At 41.3% G+C, this 19,289-nt stretch overlaps 1 protein-coding gene across 6 annotated transcripts in view; it reads left to right on the top strand.

The window, feature by feature from the left end:
* Positions 1 to 19,289, top strand: part of BIRC6 (baculoviral IAP repeat containing 6) — a 149,468-nt gene that overhangs the window by 121,874 nt on the left and 8,305 nt on the right. For all 6 annotated transcript variants that reach the window (XM_078595979.1, XM_078595981.1, XM_078595980.1 and 3 more), the window contains 4 exons: positions 849 to 1,066; positions 5,623 to 5,784; positions 6,567 to 6,644; positions 10,895 to 11,083. In XM_078595979.1, coding sequence (XP_078452105.1) covers positions 849 to 1,066; positions 5,623 to 5,784; positions 6,567 to 6,644; positions 10,895 to 11,083 — 647 coding nt within the window. The remainder of the gene's footprint in view (positions 1 to 848; positions 1,067 to 5,622; positions 5,785 to 6,566; positions 6,645 to 10,894; positions 11,084 to 19,289) is intronic.

Here is a 19,289-nt window from a genome sequence, read left to right as displayed (position 1 = left end):
CTTTGGTTTTCATGTCGTGTAGTGCATTTATTGGGACTGGCGAGCTAGTGCCCTTTCCCTTTTTAGATGCCGAAAAATTGTTCATCGATTTCCTAATGCTCGTATTTCTCCGCAGGCCGTTAAAGTCACGGCACGAGTCAGAAAGTTCTGTTTCAACATGTGATGCGTGTGCCTTTAATGGAAGGTGGCTTTCAAGTGCTATAGATCTTACCTTGATTTTTTTTCTCGTGAGAAAATGTCTCTCCATTGTAATGTAACTCATTAAGGGGGGAAAACTTCAACGTTTCTCCTGTTATTATTGACAACTTATGCAATGTCACGTCTTTGAGAACATTCAGTTTTCCGAGGTCCGCATTTTGTGTGAATTTAACAGATTCAAAAGTAACGCGTTTAATATACTGTATAAAGATTTTGCTTCGGGCCAAAAAACCTCATGGTTTTTTAAATGATTGCCGGGTAAAATTAGCAAATTACTCATTTTGGGCATTTGGTAATTATTGTACGTGTGCAATGTTCACTAATCAAAATGCTAGTTTACGAACTCAAAAGTATTTTGCATGTATTTTTTTATAATGCAAAACAGGCTTTAGTGTTCTTGGGTGTTTAATGAAAAAGGAAAAAAACGTGTTAACCAGCCACAAAATTCAAAAGTTTTTACAAGCTTTGTTAACACATTATATGAGCACGGTATCTGGCATTAATATAATTATTTACGTATTAATGCTTTCATTTTTCTTCAATACTCTTGACCCAACGTAACGGTCTTCGTTTTTAATTCCCGTCGATATTTTTCACCACTGTTTCGGTCGCCGTGTGTGACAAAAAAAGTGTTGACGTTTGCGTGGCAGACACGTTTGAGCTGGTGTCCGAGGACGAGGATGGCAAGCTGGTCTTCAAGGTGAGCCACCACTACATGTCGCAGGTGAAGAGCGCCAACGACAGCAACGGGGCACCGCGTGCCCGCCGCTTGGCGCAGGAGGCCGTCACCCTCTCCACCTCACTGCCGCTCTCCGCGTGCTCCAGCGTGTTCGTGCGCTGCGACGAGGAACGGTTGGACATCATGAAGGTGAGCACTGCCGTGCACGTTTTAAATCAACTATCGGTTTTCTGTTACCATATTCTCTGATGTGGCGGGGTGCGTCTCATAATCTGGGTGGTGTATGTGTGTGACTAGCTTTGTACGGTGTTATTGTATTGACGCCGGGCAAAACATTAAGAAGCAGAATTAACATTTGTAAGGCGCATTTCATCCGTAGATCCCAATACTTTTGGGAGTCTTATAATCCAGAGAATATGGTAACGTTGTTTTGAAGACGAGTTGATGGACCGTGTAGATAATGTCCAATGAATGTTCCAGCTAGTAGGATTATGAGATAGCCATCTGATGACAGTACAGCAAGTAGGTTACATACCTCTTCGTGTAATATTTAGGGCTATTCCATCCTATGCTTGTGTTCCTTCCAGTTTCCTCCCACACGCAACAACATATACTCGGCAATTGGTCAAACATCCTCAGCAAGACCCTCCTGAAAATGAGTCCACGAGACACATTAATTCTGTTATACTAATCATTATAGCTACCAAACAAAACAATATCCATGGCCTAATATGAACAGTCTGCAGAAATATACAGGAGCTCCAACGTCTTGAACACTTAACTCATTCAAAGCTTAATCAAATTAAAAACCCACATGCCTCATGCCGCTGTCAATGTCTCTCTGGCTCACGTCGTGTTTGAGTGAGTTTCTGTGCAGGAGTTGGCTCCGTCTGGTTTATCATTTTCTTTCGAGGACCTTGAAAATGTTTTCTGCAGCACTGCGAGTTAAAGTGTTCCCGATTAGTATTGCTCCTTCTTCACATCATTAAAGGACAAAAATATACAGTGGATTATCGATTACACTGTGTAACACAATTTTTGTTCCTGGGTAGTAAGTGTTATTTCGTAATTGCTTATGCCTAAAAAGTATTGAAAATGGCTATTATTCCCCACAAACTTTGCTTTTGTGACCAGGACAGTGATATTTTGAAATGTACCTATTTTCAATGAGAAAACGGGCGAATTTGTGTCTTTTCGTTCACGTAAAGTCAGAAAAAAACAACATGAATCTAAAGTAACATGTATTTATACTAAAGTTGTCACTCATGGGTCAGGACGTGGCCAAAGCAGCCAGGTCGCGGTCATTCACTCAATTTGCCATTTCATTTGGCGCCAGCAGTCACAGCTCGGCACACTCCTTGGGTTTCAGCCATTCATAAAAACCCAACAGATTTATAGCGCAAATGTTTAAAGATAAATAAGTGAAATAAAGCATTTAGCATGACAATATTCAAGCCGTCAATAATGTGGTTTTAATGGGGCTCGAGAGTATTTCTGCTCTCGGCCGAGATTCTCTGATATGAGCATATTTCTCCTTCCCAATAAGCCAAATCTCTCGGACCCAGATGTGCTTAATATGGTGGGATTCCAGTCTTGTTCACGATACTATAGAATCTTTGGCCTGCCATTATTCGTCTTTTTACCTTGGGTAACCATCGGCATGTCCTCCCGTACAATATGAATTTCTCTAGAACCCAAGGCTTGAAGAATGTCCGAGCATCAGGAGCAAGTTTGTGTTATTGAACATGCCGACAGCTGCCTTAGAAAGCCAGATTTCAGTTTGAGTAAACCTAGTTAGGAAATGGAGGCAGGCTTTGCGAAATGGAGAGTGAAGCTCGAGTTTTATGTGTGTGTAACGGTACACAGCATGTGCGATCCCTTGTGGTTTAATTACGCTCTATTAGTTTGTTTGTTTAGTTAATTATGACCAGTGTGTGTGCAAATCCACACATTGCAACCCTGAGATTGTTGAGATCCACAGTTGATGTTTTAAATGTTACACACGAGTCATTGAATAATACAATTTATGTTTTGAGCAGTCATCTAATTTATTTAGATGTTTCGCTTATTTATTGAAATAGATCGAAATATCATTTTCGGAGTCCTGTGCCTTTTAAATTATGACTTTATTTATTTATCAGTGTTATAAGACTGCATGTATTGGTGTTCCTGATTTCAAATACATCCCTGTTTTTTGCAACACATCTCTATAATTCCCTCAAAATAACATGAAGCCTCTTCAGCATTGTCTCAGTAATTATGCTTCAGTGCTAATTTTAGTCTGCAAGTCTTAAGGCCTCATTTGCTCATGTAATTTAACTCCAGGTACCTCATTTATGCCGTCTCATAGCTAGTGAACATGTGTTTCGGCATCCATATGGAAGGGATTTTATTCTTCTTTCTATTGTGGCTTGAGATTTTTTTCAAATCTTATGACATCATCATTCTTTTGTCCGAGACTTAAAATTTTGAAATCTCATGCCGAGCGATTTTGTGCCGAGTGGCAGGCATCGTTACAATGGTCCTTTCACGTGCATACTACTTTCATCCTTACGTCCTTTTATTCCTTTATGTTGGATCCCCAGTGCTCACTCCTGTGACGCTCTTCACAACATTGCCATTGACATTGCGAGTCGGTGTCAAGGCCAATGCGCGCCGCCCAAGTTGCAGCAAAATATAGTTTGGCCGCAAACGCGTCGCACATAATAAGCAAACCTTCTGCTCGTGGTTCCGGGGCTCAGTATTAACGGTGGAGGAACCTGAAAGGCAGTTGAACATTTTTTAAGGAAGTGAAATTGGCATTTTCTTTGAATAAGTTGTTTAAGATGGCATTTTTTTTAGGGGGTGGGGGGGGGTGAGAGGACTGTTTGACACCACAGTTGATCATCGATTTATTTTCTGCTCGATTATCTGGCTTCCAACATATCCGGCAGTCCCCGGTCGATCTGGCAAAACCACTACAAAGGCTGTACTAATCCAGCGATCGGCACCATGTGCGCGACAAAAAAAGCCTCTCTGCTTGATTTCAGTGTCAAATATTATATACTCGCCTTTTGCTCGTCCAAGGACGGGTGTCTTGCAGTAAATCTGAAACTTGCAATCGAAAAGCAGACCGCGACGTAATATTCATTACATTAATGCGTGGGCAATTTGTAAGGGCGCAGTGACACAGACCTATTTAATTTTAAGGTTATAATCCCTTGTTCATCATGACGTCCTATTTACTTTGATGTCTCAATAGCGTGACGGAGATCGCGTGACGTGAGGGTTCTGCCTTTGTAGTGAGGGTTGTGAGTTGACGCCGAGGAGGGGGGAGGAGGCGCCTCGGCCCCCCATGTGGAGTGACGTCACCCGCTAATTATTATTAATTGGGGGGGGGTTCCATTTGGAGGACGTCACCTTATGATTATTAATGAGGGGGGCTGTTCGATGTGGAGGGACGTCATTTGCTCATGATTATTAATGAGGGGGGAGGGTGCTGCATGTGGTGTGATGTTACCCGCTCATGATTATGAATGAGGACGGGTGGGGGGTTGGCCATTTGGGGGACGTCACCTGCTCATTAATATTAATGAGGGGGGCTGGTCTATGTGGAGTGACGTCACGTGCGTTAAGGACACATTCCACGGTGATTTTAGTAGGTATAGTGCATTATACACTACATACAAGTGCAACATTGAAAATACTGCACATATATAAATTTTTCATGACTAATAACTCCAGTAGTAAAAACAGAAAATATATGGTGCGATCCGACGAGATGCGCATGGAAATTTCGGCGTTCACATCAGTCCTGCGATCATGAAACACATGGTTGTTGAAACAAGAGCATAATACATACATCACCCCATGCAGAGTCTTCGAGATTGGAGTGGTAAGTACGGTACAGTAAATACAGTAACTTTTTAGAGTAGGACATTTATTTTTGTCATTTTGTCTGTTTATTTATGCCAATTTCAAATTGTAAACCAATTTAAAACACTAAAAATCATACACACAACACCTATAACATAATGTCATGCAAGGATGTGCAAAAATAAACTATTTTAAATAATGATGTGATTATCCAGCGTTTTCGAGAATCCGGCGCCCCGTCTCCCCGAAGCCGCCGGATAATCTGATCTCATGTAATTTGAAATTTGAGGGCTCCGTGCCATACTGACCATTTATTTCACGGTTGGGATGTCACGTACTGTCAAATAATGACAAAAACAGTGATTGTCTTAAATAGTGATTTTTTTTTACTTCAATGCCACGTGTTGTTATACATATTTTAGGGATTTGAATTCCTGATTAAGATGCTGAAAAATAAAAACATTGTTTCGACTTGTGCAGCATTGTCTTGTGAAAAGTGAATCCTTAAACCAGACAGGGCAAGATTGTGTTTGCAGTGGCGGTGCTGGCTGTGCTTCCATGTCGTAGAAGTTCATTTATTAACTACGATTATACTCGACTAAAAAAGCAACGGCTGTTTGATATTTTTGGTCAAGAATAATTCACGCACTTAATTATAAAGCTCCTGCTGTTGGTTTTGTAGCTGTTTAAACAGGTCTTCGCTCGAGTAAGTATGGAGATGTTTTATTCGTATAATGTGCTCATTTCTGGACATTTGGCATGCAAATTACATTGTTCCACTAGGGGCTCACAGCAGTCTGTGTGTTATTTGCAAAAGTAAACTGCACTTATAACAGCATTCTGAATGGGTTGCTTATTGGTGTTCTTTTTTGCTTTTGCATCTGATCCAGGTTCTAATCACGGGCCCCGCTGATACCCCGTACGCTAATGGCTGTTTTGAGTTTGATGTCTACTTCCCGCAAGATTATCCCAACTCCCCGCCGCTCGTGAACCTCGAAACAACGGGGCGGAACAGCGTGCGATTCAATCCCAACCTTTACAACGACGGCAAGGCAAGCCTGCACCCCCCTCACCCTCCTGCCCCATACCATCACACTGCTTATTCAGAAATACACACTGTCCTTCTCACCGTGTGACCTGGTCAACGTTACGAAAACATATTTGTTCATGTATGGGTTTGTTTGTGTTTTGTGCGTTAAATGGGAAAGAAAGAGTATGCAGGCAGCTGCAGGCAAATAAAAAAAATCGGTAGATTTCTGGGTCAGTGGCTTGCTAGTGTTAACGCTCTTGCGCCGTGACAGGCTTGTCCAGCAGAGCCTTTGGGAAGGTTTTTCTGTCACTTTCACTGCCTTCATTAGCTTTCAAAGGTACCTCTTCTGGTCCCGCTGGGGACAGATGGTGATTTACTTTCAGCTCTGGCATTAAACATTTCAAATAGGTGAAACATTTTGTTTTCTGCTGTGGTGTGTGGCAATTAGCACAAATCCCGCCACTGGACTGGAGATGTGTCTGCTCTAATGAGCAGGATTCTCACCAGATGCAGCTGAAGCTGCACTATTGTTGTTGTTGGCCTCTGAGATCTCTGCACATGATGATACCGCATTTATCATCTGCTGGTCAGGGGGTGTTAATTAGAAGTTGTACAGTGCTAGGATCATTATAGTTTTACGAATTTCCAGCCCTGCTATCGCACCATCCACCAAAAAGAAGCCCACCTTAATTAGTACGGAATGATCACTGCAGCACAAGAGCTGTTTGCTGGCGCATGAATGCCGTTATCGACGCTCATTTGTCAGGCTTATGTTCCGTGCCGGCACCCGTCGTCCCATTGCAGGTTTGCCTGAGCATATTGAACACGTGGCATGGTCGCCCCGAGGAAAAGTGGAATCCGCAGACGTCCAGCTTTCTGCAGGTAAGAGCGCACGATGACATTCCACCCCACAGGTCAGGCCTCGCTGCACCCGCCACAGGCTATTCGGCGCAGCTTATAGGGCTGGCATCTCCACGGGTCTGGGGGCTCGTGCGCTGATTATTGCCACCTCCATCCCAAAAACAATGTGCACTTATTTCAGATTACAGTTATTTGCCGATCTAGCCAGTTGCCACTGTGGCAAGAGTGTCGGAAGTTCGTGAGGTCAGGTCTCGGCCAGGGGGTTAGTTCAGCTCCGGGGTTGATAAAAATGAATACCACTTTGTGGCAAGTCAACCGTATTCGTGTTATGGTTTGAACGACCCCCATTTATATGAATGTGAACTTTCTATCACTGGCTCTGGGCTGTAAATGGGAGATGAGAACTGCCTCATGCTTGTTTTATGGTGAAACCACGTCTATATTATGTGGGACTTATGCGTTGTCAGATCTCATAGTGAGTGGCCTTAAAAAGATGGGGAAGAACCTAAAGAAGCCGTGGTTTTACGGTGTTCCCAGGCAGCATTTGATAGTGAAACATAATTAGTGGATTAGGCTTGCATTTCAATCACTGCTCAGGATGGCAGAGGCTGGCAGTAGGCCTACCATGCTTCTGGGTAAACACAAAAAAGCACTTGCAGAGCAATGGAAACCAACTCAGTAGGCGTGTAAATCACATTTCTCGGCGCTTGTGGCAGGAGTGTGCGGTGAATTTTGGTGAGGTGCACTAAGCCGGTGTTTGTGGGTTTTGAGAAAGCCGTGGGCAGAGAGCAGATTGAAGCGAACAGATTGACGGTAGCCAAGCTGGTTGCAGAGTCTTCAAGAGCTTTATAGTTACTGCTTGTTGGTTCTTGGGGTATTTAAAATAACTATATTTTTTTTAAGTTGAACTGTCAAACTTTTAAATATATGTATTACACTTATAAATATTTTAGTGATTATATTTATTTTATGCATGAACAGTATAAAAGTCATATAATTCGTAATTTTTTTTCAAGAGGTCGGAATATGATAATTTGTAATGCGGTTTGTGAAGACAATGCCACTAGCTATTGCGCTAATATGTCATGAAATATTGTTTCCATGGCTGCCACCAGCAGCTGCCACAGCCGAAGACCCTGTGGGCAGACAAACGGAGTTGAACGTTAACAGCTGCTCCGAAAGGCGTTTATTTGACTTGGCGAATTTAGTTATTATAATGCCTGAGTTGACATTCGAGAGCCATCTCACAGCACCTTAGCTTGCATTCACGGAGACAATGCTGACATGGAGAAGAGTTCCACGTTTTCATTAAGCTCCTATATTTTAGAATGTCACGTGTTTTTAATTGAATTCACGAGCAAAGCACTTCTCGTAAAAAAATGTATTTCGTGTGTTAAACCTGTGTACAGTGCAAAAAAAAATGTGTTCACAAAACGCTGGCCTTCGATTGAACTAGGATTCCATTAAGCCTCCTGTGATGGAGGCTTAGAGCATTTCTATTTGGTATCGCATAACCAGGCTGACTGACATTTTTAATTATAAATGCATATTCCCTCTAGCCTTCGCATAAGAGAGGGGCCAACGTGATTGTTATGATTTCAAGGTTTATTATCTCATAACCTACACTGCAATAACAGAAGATGGGTAATAAGGTTTTACATTTTGTCGATACATGCAAATTATTTCCCAAGAGTATAAATCACAGAGGTCTCTTTATGGTAGCGATTCCAACATCAAGCAGTGTAATATATTTCGTTATTTGTCTTCACAGTAAAAACTGTATTTTTTCTCAACCATTCTTATGGTTAAACAGGAGATAAAGATTGTCTCGGAGGTGACGGCAATCTAAACCGAGTCAGTTGAAGACCAAATCCCGGTCTTCAGTTTAATGTGGCACCCAATGAATGTAACAAAGTGCGCCGTTTGAGAAAGGGACATCAGGGCGGTTGAGCTGTGAACATTGGGGACCCGAATTCTTGCAATTAACATCCTTGCTTGCCATATGATGACCATCTTATCAGATGTTTATCTGAGCATAATACATGCTCAGGTAAATCAAAACATTGCCTTTATCTTTGTCTTCATAAACAATTAATTTAGTTTAGTATAGTATGCACTTTAACACGTAGGCTTCGCGACCAATATTATTCATAATTAACGTTTTTGGGTTAGATCGCGTTATTTATAAATGTGTCGTAACCCTCCACCACCCGACATGGCCAATTATTTGTGAAACCACAACATTTACAATTTGTAAATATTGTGGTTTCACGCTTCAACACACCGGTGGGCTAAAGCAGTGAACTAATTGTCTTTTGTCAACGTGACACTTTTTTTCTGATTGGCCGTGTCGGGTGGTGGAGGGTTACGACACATTTATAAATAACGCGATCTAACCCAAAAACGTTGATTATGGATAGTATGCACTCTTTAGGATGTGAATAAATATTAGTGTTTGATGTTGTCACACCTGGTCCATGCTTTGTCCCCCTCCCCCGTGCTCCTGGCCATGCTTTGTTTTGTCTATCTGTGGTGGTGTTCGCACATCCGATGAGCACGGTTGGCTACGGACATTGTGAAAGAGGTTCTACATACATGCATAGGTTCTTCTACATTTTTTATGATGTTCATTTTGTTTTTAAAGATGGTGGGTCAAATTCTAAGTGTTTTAGAGATGCAATCTGCATGAATGACATTACATGACAACAAAATATACTGATTCATATTAGACACACGAATTGATTGTGGATGTGAGTGTATCTGAGGCCAACTCCTCCAGCCATTATCAACTCGCTCCGAGTCTTATATTAGGGGTATCCTCACAAGGCCAATTGAGGAACCATATTCTTGACAAGATCATTCTTTCTTCACTGATTGACCTATTACAACTTGCAGCAGCATTACAGATCGTTGTCTGCTGATGGTGACGGATTGGGTTTTTTTATTACAAATGTATATATTTTTTTGCATCTCATCACCGTGCCTTAGCTTGGCTGAGTGAGTCATTTTGTCTTATCATTGCGTGTACAAGAATATGAATGGGTTTAGATAATGCCAAAACTAATTGGACGGCTATTAATAATATCTGGTGATACTAAGAAAGGTACAGAAAAGTACAGTTCATGTAAGTTACCATTGCCTGCCTACTGAATGGATTATATTATATGTAATACTTTAAAGCTCTCCAGCATATTTTTTCACCTGATGACGATTGCTTGTGTTGCGATCGAAATGTCGTGATATATATATTTTTTTATAATTTTTCTATCTACGTGGCTTTACCGAAAGACCTAAAGAATACTTTAAAGGATCTTTTATTCCCAACATTCACTAAAGGAAGTTACCTTACAATGTACAATAATTAATTATGTAAAAAGAAAGCAGAGCGGTTAGGTCATGCGTGTGTGTCGCAGTTACATTGGGCACACTACTCTGGGATTCCCTTCGTAGATGTATGAAGTTTTAGGGAATGTATATCTTTGCGACATGCTCTTCTTTAAGGATCTCTACGAATGATTTGCTTTTGTTCTTCTAGCCAGATTCACAAAATTTTGCAAATTGTAGGGATTTGTGGTTGAAAGGCTGCAGCATAATGAATAAATTCAAATCGATTGTGGAATTGATTCTTGAAGAAGCTTTTGAGCCGTTAAATGGCTAACACTATCTGGAATTGATTCCACGCATTGCGTTTATTTGCTGCTAGCAAATATTTTGTAAAAGAGGTCTGAATATTGCCACGTATTTGCTATTTGAGCTTTTTAGGTGCATCTGACCAATGCTAGGTCACCAAATTCATAGGGAGGGGGGAATGTAAATATTTAAGCCCTGGATTCTGAAGTTATATCAGTAAGAGATAAGCACAGTAGTCCTCAAACACTAGGCTTCACACTCCTTATGTCCAGACATGTGAAAGCAATGTGATAAGCTTGTGAAGGCTCAGAGCTTTAGAACAGATGTTTGAGAAACACCAGTAAAGAATTGCTTTAATTGAGATCTCATCTTTTACATAAATGTGACACTTTTATACCTTTTGTTACCCTTTTAAGTATGTCCCAATAATGTTTTGTTCGTTATAAGTACAGGCATGTTGGAAGGTGTACTAAAACTCATCTGGTGGAAGAGTGGAGTGAGTCTTTGTGCATACTAGTAAACTTACGAATACACGTTCATGCATTGTGTGCAGCCTGTCTGGGTGAAAATCCATTCTTTTTTTTCTGTACCATGTCGCCCTTCTTATCTTGTTGCCGTCAACCTTCCCCCTCTTTCGACAGGTGCTGGTGTCCGTGCAGTCACTTATCCTGGTGTCGGAGCCGTACTTTAACGAGCCAGGCTATGAGCGGTCACGCGGCACGCCCAGTGGCGCGCAAAGCTCTCGCGAGTATGACGCCAACATCCGGCAGGCGACGGTCAAGTGGGCCATGCTAGAACAGATCTGCAGCCCGTCGCCCTGCTTCCGGGAGGTGAGCACCACCTCCCTTACCCCCCCCTCCACACGATCGAGATTCTTGACATTATTTCGGCACCCAGGAAAAGCATGAGTGTTACCTTCATGAGTGGTCACAGTATCTTGCCATTTTGGTTAAAATGGCCAGACCTTAATTCTCTGCGGAGTATGCAGTGATGGATTGAATATCTTGAAAGCATCCTTATGGTATGTTGTTTTTGTAGATTTTTTTGCAGAATATGGATGGCCCTTTTTTTTGTGTAACCTATTACAAAGTTGGTCGTTGAAAAATGTTGTATTAATGTTTTGGCCAGAATTGCTGTAGCGGTAGGCATTCCCGGTAATGCAGTTTACTGCTTGAGAGAGGCTAATCGGGAGTCTCTGTGGGGGGGAAGGGTTTTTGCTGCCAGGCATGCTGTTTTTTGTGAAATAGCATGAGGCTCGCAAATGAATGTGTGCCTGGACTATTGGGTTTTTATTAACACTCCTCACAGCAACATCAACCGAGATTATTTTGTGTATAACCATGCGATAAGGCCTTGCAATGAGCACACGGGGTAGTGATTTTAGTACAGAATCAAGATGTGTCATCTTCGGGATGGGTTTTCTTCTCGTGGGTTTTTTAAAGCCCGTAGCCTCAATAAAGACTTTTAGTGCCTATCTTAGGGAGGGGACATCGATTTGTGCTTTATGTTGATTTTAAATACTGTTGCAAAGAGAACCCAAAATGTACTTGAGGCTTACACAATAGATACCGTGTAGCTTGAAATGAGTTGTCCAAAATTAGTTTATCAGTATTGATGATTTTTGCATGATTGTGAATTATTTGCATCTATAAAATGTCATTAAATATGCCTACCAGGAAGTGTCGTATTGGCGATGCCGGTTATTCGTTTAGAGTTTTCACGCTAGATGTTACAGATGCAACTCGGATCTCTTGAATATATTTTGTCCAAGCTTCTAAACAGGACCTTTGTCAGAACCTTGGCTGATGACATGAAACATCTGGTGCAATGTTTGCGGTGCTGCAGTGGAAATTGGCTCCAGGGGATCGTCAAAGGCCAGATTTTTTATTTAAATCAGAATTGTAGGGTAGACTTTAAAGAATTAATGTGGCCCACTGTTTGTGTTTCAGAGGATTTTTTCTTGCTTTCATAACATCTCGCAGGGCATTTTTCAAATTGACAATTTTAACTGAAAGCATTTTATAAACAAGTTTTACAATAAATGTAATAATTTCACCCCACTGAAGATTTCCCTTACCATACAAGCTTGGTCAGTGTGAAATTATGCTGCCTGTGTGCACAACCGTAAGGATGTTGAGCAGCAGAGCTCTTGAAAAATATTTTACACAAAAAGGAATGACATACAAATTTATGGCGCTGAATTGCTTAACAAAGGACGGAAACCAGATGCACTGATGGCTGGGAATAATGCCCATTCTTTCTCTTAAGTCTAAGTCGCAAACGCATTCAAAAAGAATCCACTCTCAGCAAGATTGCTTTTCGACTTTTATTAAATGCGTATTGGAAAAAATACGGAAATGCAGAAGATAGAAAAAAATATCGTCTGGCAGCTGAGTAGGTAAATAAATAAACAAGCAATGAAAAGAAATAAATGTAAGTTATAATTTTATTTCTCTATAGCAGTAAGCGCCAAATCAAAACTGACGCAGGCTTTTAACCAGTTGAGAAAATGTCAAACGTGGGTGGTGCAGTGTAGGCATAAGCGGCGGTTGGCTTAATGACCAGAAAAATGTGGTTTTTACTTTGTAGCGGCTCCAAATGTACTCATTAAACTTGTGTATTTTTTGCTAATTTCTACATTTTCCTTGTGCACCTTAATCACCTTCGGGGTTCCACTATTCCTGGTGTTACATGGTCCATAAGTATTTTTCTGTCTGTTAATCTCTGTGTCAGTGTTTAATTAATAGAGCCTTTAAATGAAATGTCTTCATTACCTTATGTAATGCAAGTGTCAGTATTTTTAATTGCTAGAGCATTATGCACTTCACGAGTGGCAAGCATTGAATTGATAGCGTTTGCTGCTCTTTGTAATACATTAAAAAGCTGCAGTGTGAAAAAAGCATTGATATTGTTTTGAAAGATATAACACAAGTATTGGCTCATCCCTTAAAGTATACGGTGAATTTTTGATCAACAATGCGCACAATGGTATGCAATTGGGTCTATAATCTTCTAGTTCTAATGTGTGTTGGCTGTGTTTGATTTTTTAAAAATAACGTCCAGACAGAACACACAATCTACTGGCTCGTTGCACATTTACAAATTTAGCAAACCATATTACGCATGTTTTATATTCCAAAGTGATGTTGGCTGTTTATCCTCATTTTGCTAGCGTTACAGATTATTCATGTGCACAATATGCTTAGTTCATCATATGCACAATATGCTTAGTTCATTGATCATTCACCATTTACCTTGGTTAGTTATGGGCAATCATGTGAAGACATGCTTTATAACAATATAATAAACAGCCATTGGTTGCACACGGCTGACCAGGCCACTGTAATGATCAACCAAATGGAACAGCAGTGGTGCTAATCTCTTTCATGGTGCTTTTCAGCACCCTAATTGGATACTGTTAATTAGCCATCATGAAATATCATGGTGATTAACAATGTATTGAAATCACCCAAGTTGTACATGCCTTAATTTTTTCAGTGTCTTAAAATGTTAATTGCATTTACTTGCTTTGTAAATGCAATTTGTTTTGCACGAGTAACCTGTTCCAACAATGACAATTTTCTTATAACAGGACATTCCCATTCTAGTTGCTTTCTCCGCTAATTTAGCATTGCTTACCTCTTACCTGTAAAGGCCACTCACTATTTCTGGATGTTTAGTGTTCATGAAATTCTGTTTTCAAATCATCTCGCTCCTAATATAAAAAAAATAAAACTGCCCATTGGCACTTTGGTTGGCTGTGCAAGCTTTGAGCCCTGCTGTGGCTGTAATTGTGTGTCGGTCGGCAGTGAATAATTCGGAGTTCATCCGAAGATATTCACAGGAATAATAATCTTTTTAAAAAATTTTAAGTAGACAACATTTTTAGTATTATGTTCTTGACATAAAGAAGTTAGCTTGCATTTTAAAAAACGACTGCTGGAGACATTAGCATAATGTTGCATTTCATTAATAGTGAAAGACAAGCCTTGCACGCCACAGAAGTTGGGTTCATGCACAGAGCTAGTTTGCAAATCCCAGACCGCAGCACTAATTAATGAACTGTGTGCATTTTGCCTGGAGGGTGCAACCCAGCACACCCCTTTAGCACGCTTGCTCGCTGATAAGACATGAAGTCTGTGACGCCGGGCAAGGGCCACTGTGCTGCAGTGGGAATGTTCAGGGTACTGCCGCGTTAGTTAAGGCCCACATCTGGTTGGCGGAGGGCAACACTCTGAGAAGGCCACACGCAATCCGTGTGCCTTTTAACGTAAAAATTTGATCGGACCGAAGATTGAAACGGTGAATATCTTGTTGCGGCAAGCGAATACTATTTTCTCATCACATAGCATCACATTTGTACTCAAAGTTGACGGTTTGATTATGCAGTTAATATAATGAACCAATGCAGAATTCCCATTGAGTGAGGTGAGTGGCGCACTTGGCTGCCAACCCACTCTGCGGTGTTCATCGTTGGTATGGTGGTGATGCTGGTTGTCGGGCAGACTGTTTATATAAGACACTTATTGATATATGTTTTTAAAGTCAGACTTAGGAATCTACAATTGAGCGACACATTTATTGTAATACGACACGTGTGAAAGCTCATAGCCAAAAGATAATAAATCTGTCCCACACGTAACAATTTTCCCAAAAATTTCTAACCTTAAGGTTATGTATGCTTGTCAATAGTCTGCATTAATATTGCATTTTGAGTAGTCAGGGATTACCGTATCTATAGCTAACATAATTTAAATCACATTTATAACATCCAATAGGAGCACATGTTTCATGATTGAAATTAACCCCTGAAAATAAATAAAAACGATGAAACATCTATGCCGATGTGAAGCCTACCTGCAGTGCAAACAATGCCTTCCTGCACTAACCCTGACCCTAAAAACCTAAAACAACAGACCGTGCTCCTCTCAAGGGGATAGACCCCACCAAAATAGAAATGCAATAAAAAATATAAATGGACGTTCAGCACTGGCACAGCCAGTACTGCGCAGCAGCATCACGCTCACATTGGTGAACTTTAATCCCAGACTCATAGGCTGAACTGCCATTCATGTGATGATGCCCCCATGTGCCTTGCTCGTCCGGAAAACAGCTTTGCTTTGGGTCATTGCTGTACTCGGGTACCTTTTATGAGCTCACTTGTTGAAAGTACATTTCACATTTTACTTGATACGTCTTATTTCCGTGTCACATGGTACTTTTTACACAGTGTGCCGTGTCAAACGGGAATGTCAGCCTGACGCGAAGCGTTAACCGGCGGCGCTTGCCGGAAAGCAAGTTTCGCTGTGACCCTGCTTCCTCTCGAAGCCCTTGGCGTTTACTTTCCTTTAATTTCATCATCTGCTGGATGAAGGGCCTTCCCACATCTCCATCTCTCGTGGTCCTGCGATGCCACACTCGTTCATGCTTTTGCACACATGCTGATCTCATCTCCCACCTCTGCAGCGGTCATCATCTCGGGCATGTTTCTTCCTTCGCCTGTCATTTCATCACCATTTTTCCAATGGCTGTCATTCCTTATTGTAATGTCCTCTCTAAGCCCATACCTTTATTAACAGTCGATATGTCTCCGATTTTAATAGGTCCTCTACTTTTACATCTTCATGGCCTTTCAGTAGGATTGTATTACTGAATTATATTTGAATTGTAGCATCCCTTTCATCTGCAATGAACTACAACGAAAACTGCATATGAAATGGACATGGCAGCGAATATTACGTGGCCACTTCCATTGCCCTTTATCAAACTAACGTGGGAAAATGTTGCTGTCAAGTTGCCCATGGAGATGGGATGCCAGTCTGATAATGACCAAGAGTGACTGCAGTCCTTACCAAGTGTGGATGTGTTACTCGCAACACATCCTCGGATGCTCTTGGGTGAGGCGCATTGTTTGCTTATGCTATTTAAACCATTTCACAACAGCCCTTTAAAGCCATGCTTAGACAATACACAAGCCAACCTCTGGTTTTGGGTGACCTCTGCTATTGTGACGTACCTCTCCCGAAATGTTCCACGCGTTTTGAGTGGCACTTGAGAGACACAATAAATGCTGCGGTACGACCATGCCACAGTGAACAATGGCAGCTCCCTGCAGAGATGCTGCGTGCGCGTGTGTGGGCTGTGTACACATGGTACCACCAGCCCTTCCAGCATGTTCTTATTGCGTCCATCGCCCTTGACTGCTGCTCCTCTACAGGTTTAGGGGATGGCTGCTGCAAATGCAGATTTTGTTTTCAATTTGAATTGCAAAATCTTCTCATGGCGACCGCACCCCGGGGCTCGTTGAGTCAGCCAAGCCCACAAGTAGTGCTCCATTTTAGTCTATTGGGGTTTCAGATTTGTAATTATCCCTTTAGTAAATTGAAGTGCCTCAGCTTATTAATAATAATACTAATTAATAGTTCACCATTTTGATTTGAAACACGCTGTACAGTATTCGCTCACTCTTGAAGAGAGAATCATTGTGGCGCGATAAACCACGGACGTGGGAAGGCGCCAGGTGCTGAGCGAGCCGGCGCCAACAATTGTCCAAGCTCTGCGGCCTCCTGCATATTCAGACATTTCGTGTTTACTTGTGGGCGGAAATCGCGTCGCCAAGAGAAAACCCACCCATACAGAATGGAACAGATGTAGTCCACATTTTCTGTGACCACCTTATCTTGGTAGGCCAGGGAATGGCACCTCTAAATACCAATGGGAAATAAGTTTCACGACATTTGTGTGGCTCACGAATGCTCTTCTCCACAGCGCTGGATTTCAGGCATGCACCACCACCACCCGGCATGATTGCGTGAATGGGCTTTGATCTCAATACTACTTGAGTAATTTTATTGCATAATTAAAACTTACTGAAATTTCCCCCCCTTTATTACATATTCACTGCAGCTGAACATGAAAGAAATGTGCATTTCTCCTTCTGCCATAAAAATTAGAACCGTAAAAATGTTTTCTTAATTATTAGTACACTCCGTGTGCCCTAATGTAGTCAATTCATAAACACACTACAATTAATTATGAAGATGAAGGAAACTCGATTTTTCAGAAAAGTGTACACTCACGGAGGCAAAGTGGACACCAGAAATCCACGGAATAATTTAATTTCTTTCATTAAATAACAATGTATTCATCTTTTTGCTTAGAGTGTGGTGGTGGAATCGTAACAAAGGTAATTGATCAAGAAAAGGTCATTGAAGCAATGTTATTGGCTGCGGTTTGAAGGCCACTGTGCCCGTTGTGGTCACTACGTTTGGGAAATTTTGGCATTTGGGGGAGCTCATGATTATTCCTTCAGAGATGGCTGCCATTTTGGACAATGAGGAACATTGACCTCAACTTTAGGATATCATAAGTTTACGTCTCAATTCAGTGTATATGATAAATTTGGTCTTTGAAAATGTATGCCTGTGCAACGCTGCCAACACACATGTTTCAAACTACACGCAAACATGTGTTTAGAGCGCACAGGCTCTGCATATCCATACACCATCAGCATTTCCTGAAGAAGCTCAATGTGTTCCTTTAATCCGAGATAAGAATCTAAATAAACGTGAGCAGTTGTGACCAACTGACAGGCATCACTCATGCAGTAAAAAACACCGGTGCTGATGAGTCATTCGGTCACATTTGCTGAAATTTATTTTGATATTTTGATGGTGACCTATGATGAAAGCACCACAAACCACGTGTTCAAGATATGCTGATGGTTTCTGCATATGCACAAATAGCTGTAATTTTTACACATGTTTGCGTCTTGTCTGCACTTATTCTATCATGATGTGTTTTTGTCATACATTTACAGATTTTAAATACTGCCAACAATAGTCCACATAACTTCTTTGTGTTTTAAAGTACTGCCAGTTGTATTTCCTTTCCCTTGATGTGTTCTGTATTCCATATAACAAGTAATATTTACGAATACTTTTTTCAAAACACGCTTTAATGAAATGTACCGTACGAGTAATGGCAGAACTCCACGACTCCAGAAAGTGGCCCCGAGGCTTTCCATAACGTAAGGGACCGTGGTCAATTACAGCCAACGTCAGTTGAGCGTGGACAATTAGACCCATGGTGAAACATAACATGTAAAAAAGATCGTTGAAAAATACATTTTTAATGATAGAATATAGTATTGTCATCAGTAAGACGTAAGTTTACGAAGTTTGCAGTCGATAGCACATTGGGAAGTGGGTTAAAATTGAATTGCAAGATTTGAGGTGTACGACGACAACAACAACAGACAGAATGAGTTAAATAAAAGCGTGTAGAACGCAGCAAGACAATCATGCTGATGATAGCCAGGGCAGTGTGGCACAGACTCGGCCTAGCATGAGCGTAACTGCCCATTGTGTGCCCTTATCATTTGCTTCTTTCAAGCCCAAATAAAATGGCTCTTTACAAGATAGTGAACTATAATAGAGACCGCTCGGGCTGGAGACTTGGAGCTTTTCTGAGCTATTGCACTCAAGGGAGACTGCAGAGTACTGCATGTCTCCTTAACCACATGGTGATTTCAGGGCTGAGAAGATTCTCAGTTGATTGTTTAAAATGTTTATATTCTAAGCTTTGATGTCTGTGTTGCATCTCTACTTTAAAGTGACACTTAGATAGCTACACATGGTGGCTTATGCCATCATGCTGTTATTGTGATTACAGGCGCTTTAATAGTATCCTGCTCGGTCGGAGGGAGGTGGTGTTAATGCTTGCTGGGTCACAGGGATCTGTGATGGCAGTGTCACGCACAAGTGCTGCAGTTGGGATGCAGATTGCAGTGCATTAAATATCGGTTTGATTTAAGCAGTCTAAACACATTGCAGAAAAAATATTTGTTTATGCGGAACTTATGAAGAAACATTAGCCTGGTACGTAGCGTCGAGGAAAGCTTGCAGAGGTGGTGTTGACGTTGTATACAGAGACTCGAATAACAGCCGGCCGTGAATCACTGCTGCCTTGGCTATTGATGTTTGGATGTGTCGTGAGAGATTTTAGGAGGAAAACATTTCTCTTTGGGGTTTGACG

This window comes from Lampetra planeri, chromosome 7 (assembly GCF_965212315.1).
Source record: "Lampetra planeri chromosome 7, kcLamPlan1.2.h2, whole genome shotgun sequence".
Lineage (NCBI taxonomy): Eukaryota > Metazoa > Chordata > Hyperoartia > Petromyzontiformes > Petromyzontidae > Lampetra > Lampetra planeri.
The sequence above is the reverse complement of the archived record's forward strand: the minus strand, read 5'-3'. Positions and strand labels throughout refer to the sequence as shown.